General features: G+C 57.3%; 1 protein-coding gene across 2 annotated transcripts in view; it reads left to right on the top strand.

The window, feature by feature from the left end:
• The first annotated feature begins 329 nt into the window (after positions 1 to 329).
• GBGT1 (globoside alpha-1,3-N-acetylgalactosaminyltransferase 1) overlaps positions 330 to 2,292 on the top strand; it is a 10,044-nt gene continuing 8,081 nt past the window's right edge. The window contains exons 1-3 of one of the 2 annotated variants that reach the window (XM_011984672.1): positions 330 to 432; positions 511 to 546; positions 1,130 to 1,264. In XM_011984672.1, coding sequence (XP_011840062.1) covers positions 386 to 432; positions 511 to 546; positions 1,130 to 1,264 — 218 coding nt within the window. In that variant the 5' untranslated portion in view covers positions 330 to 385. The remainder of the gene's footprint in view (positions 433 to 510; positions 547 to 1,129; positions 1,265 to 2,292) is intronic. The other variant, XM_011984673.1, reaches the window with a different exon arrangement.

The raw sequence follows: 2,292 nt of genomic DNA, 5'->3' as shown, positions 1-2,292 counted from the left end.
CTCGTGATGCACCTGCCTCGGCCTCCCAAAGTGCTGGGATTATAGGCGTGAGCCACCGTGCCCGGCCCTTTGCAGCTTTTCAAACCTTCTCTCCGACAACGAGAGCGACATGGTTGGAAAAGCATCAGCCTTGGGACTAAGCAGCACTGGGTTCGAGTCACTGCCCTGTCACTCACTCTCTCAACAACCCTGGACAGATCACTTCTGCAAGGGTCCCCAGCTCCTCTGTAAAGTCGGGTGGGGCTGTGGGGGAAGGTCAGAGGGAGCCTGCATGGACCCCAGGTGCCCGCCCGCAGGGGCCTCTGACTCCTCCTTCTTCCTGTGCTGAGTATCTCTGTCCCCAGTCCCATGACGATGGCTCTTTCTTGCCTCTGCCACCAGCAACATGAAGCTGCACTGCAAGAGGGAGAAGCCACTCCAGCCCGTGGCATGGTAAGGAGACTGGCATTTCCCCTTTTGTGGCCTTGAGGGTGGTGGCTCCCCTCCACCACTGGTCCTTCTTGGTTGCAGGTCACAGTACCCCCAGCCCAAGCTGCTGGAGCACAGGTAGGTGTCATGGAGAGGCCTGAAGGGGGTGGAGGGAGGGGCCGAAAGAGCTCTGATTTATAAGTTGGGGTAGTGGAGGTGCCAATATCAGGGTGGCCTTGGGGCCCAGAGAATTAGGGACTGTGGAAAGACACAGGGCTGGGAGTCAGGGACCTGGGCTGTGTGACCTTGGGCAGGGTACCCAACTGCTCTGAGCTTTTTCTGTGCAGGTGGATAATAGTACCTAGCTCCCTGGAGGTTGGAGGAGCAGATGAGAGGTACTGTAACATCTGCGGTGTCTGCACTCAGTAGGTGCTCGGGCCATTGTTCTTAACAATGTTGTCTTGCCCTTTTTAACGACCCTCACTTATTAGGGGCTCGGCACACATGGACAATGCCAGGCTCCTCCTTGGTGTGCGTTAACTCCTGCTCTTCCCAACGCTGCTGGGAGGTGACTGTCATTATTCTCACCTTCCATGTGAGGAAAGGGAGGCCCAGAGATGGGGACGAAGCTGCCCCGGTCACACTGTGAGAGCCAGGGCTGGGAGGAGACTTAGGCTTTCACAGGGGAGGGTCTCAGTGCCCACGGCCCCCCTGCTGCCAGGCCCACACAGCTGCTGACACTCACACCCTGGTTAGCGCCCATCGTCTCCGAGGGAACCTTCAACCCAGAGCTTCTGCAGCACATCTACCACCCACTGAACCTGACCATTGGGGTCACGGCGTTTGCCGTGGGGAAGTGAGTAGTGGGCTGGGGAAGGGGAGGGAGGTCTCCCTGAGCCACAGGAGTTTATAGTCAGGAAGAGACCAGATGTGCACACGGGACCCTGCTGGGCACCCGGGGGGATCGGAGCGAGGTGCCGAGCAGACAGAAAGTGCAGAGTAGGGTGTGATAGTGGGATGGGGGCTTCCTGGGGTAGGGGGTCTGGCTCTAGCATAGATGGGAGGCAGAGTCCAGGTGAGGGGACAGCAGGAGCCTTTGTAAGGAGGCCCCCTTGCCCCTCCCTATTTCATCTGGACCCCTCCTCTGCCCTCGTCTCTCCCTGACCCCACCGGCCTTCCTTAGGAGCTGCCGCTTGGCAGCCTCCCTTTGGGCCCCTGGGACTCCTTCCTGGAACTTCCTGGGGCCCCAAGCCCTAAAGCATGGCCAGATGATGAATGGCCCACCTAGGGTCAGGTGACCCCCTTGTCCAGTGAGTTTTGGCCTGGGGGCAGGGCTGTGTCAACCACACCCCACTCCATGCCCCCAGCATCTAGCTCAACTGCTTTCCCTTAATTCGTCCACTTACCTGCTTCTTGGCTACTTTCTTCTCCGTGGTACTCAATGTTCCTGCCTGTGTAATGGGCACGCTTTAAGGCAGCTTATGAAGATCCAAGATCATAAGAATTCTTAGAACGTTGCTGGGCACTTAGAAATTGCTCAATAAAACTTCACCTGGTCTAGAAGCATAAGAATCTCTACCAGGAGGCCGGGCACAGTGGCTCATGCCTGTAATCCCAGCACTTTGGGAGGCCGAGGCGGGCAGATCACGAGGTCAGGAGATCGAGACCATCCTGGCTAACATGGTGAAAACCCATCTCTACTAAAAATACAAAACAAAACAAAAAAAATCAGCCAGGCGTGGTGGCAGGTGCCTATAGTCCCAGCTACCTGGGAGGCTGAGGCAGGAGAATGGCATGAACCTGGGATGCGGAGCTTGCAGTAAGCCAAGATCGTGCCACTGCATTCCAGCCGGGGCGACAGAGCGAGACTCCGTCTCCAAAAAA

This window comes from Mandrillus leucophaeus, unplaced genomic scaffold (genome assembly GCF_000951045.1).
Source record: "Mandrillus leucophaeus isolate KB7577 unplaced genomic scaffold, Mleu.le_1.0 Scaffold271, whole genome shotgun sequence".
Classification (NCBI taxonomy): domain Eukaryota; kingdom Metazoa; phylum Chordata; class Mammalia; order Primates; family Cercopithecidae; genus Mandrillus; species Mandrillus leucophaeus.
This window is presented reverse-complemented; position numbering and strand designations above follow the sequence as displayed.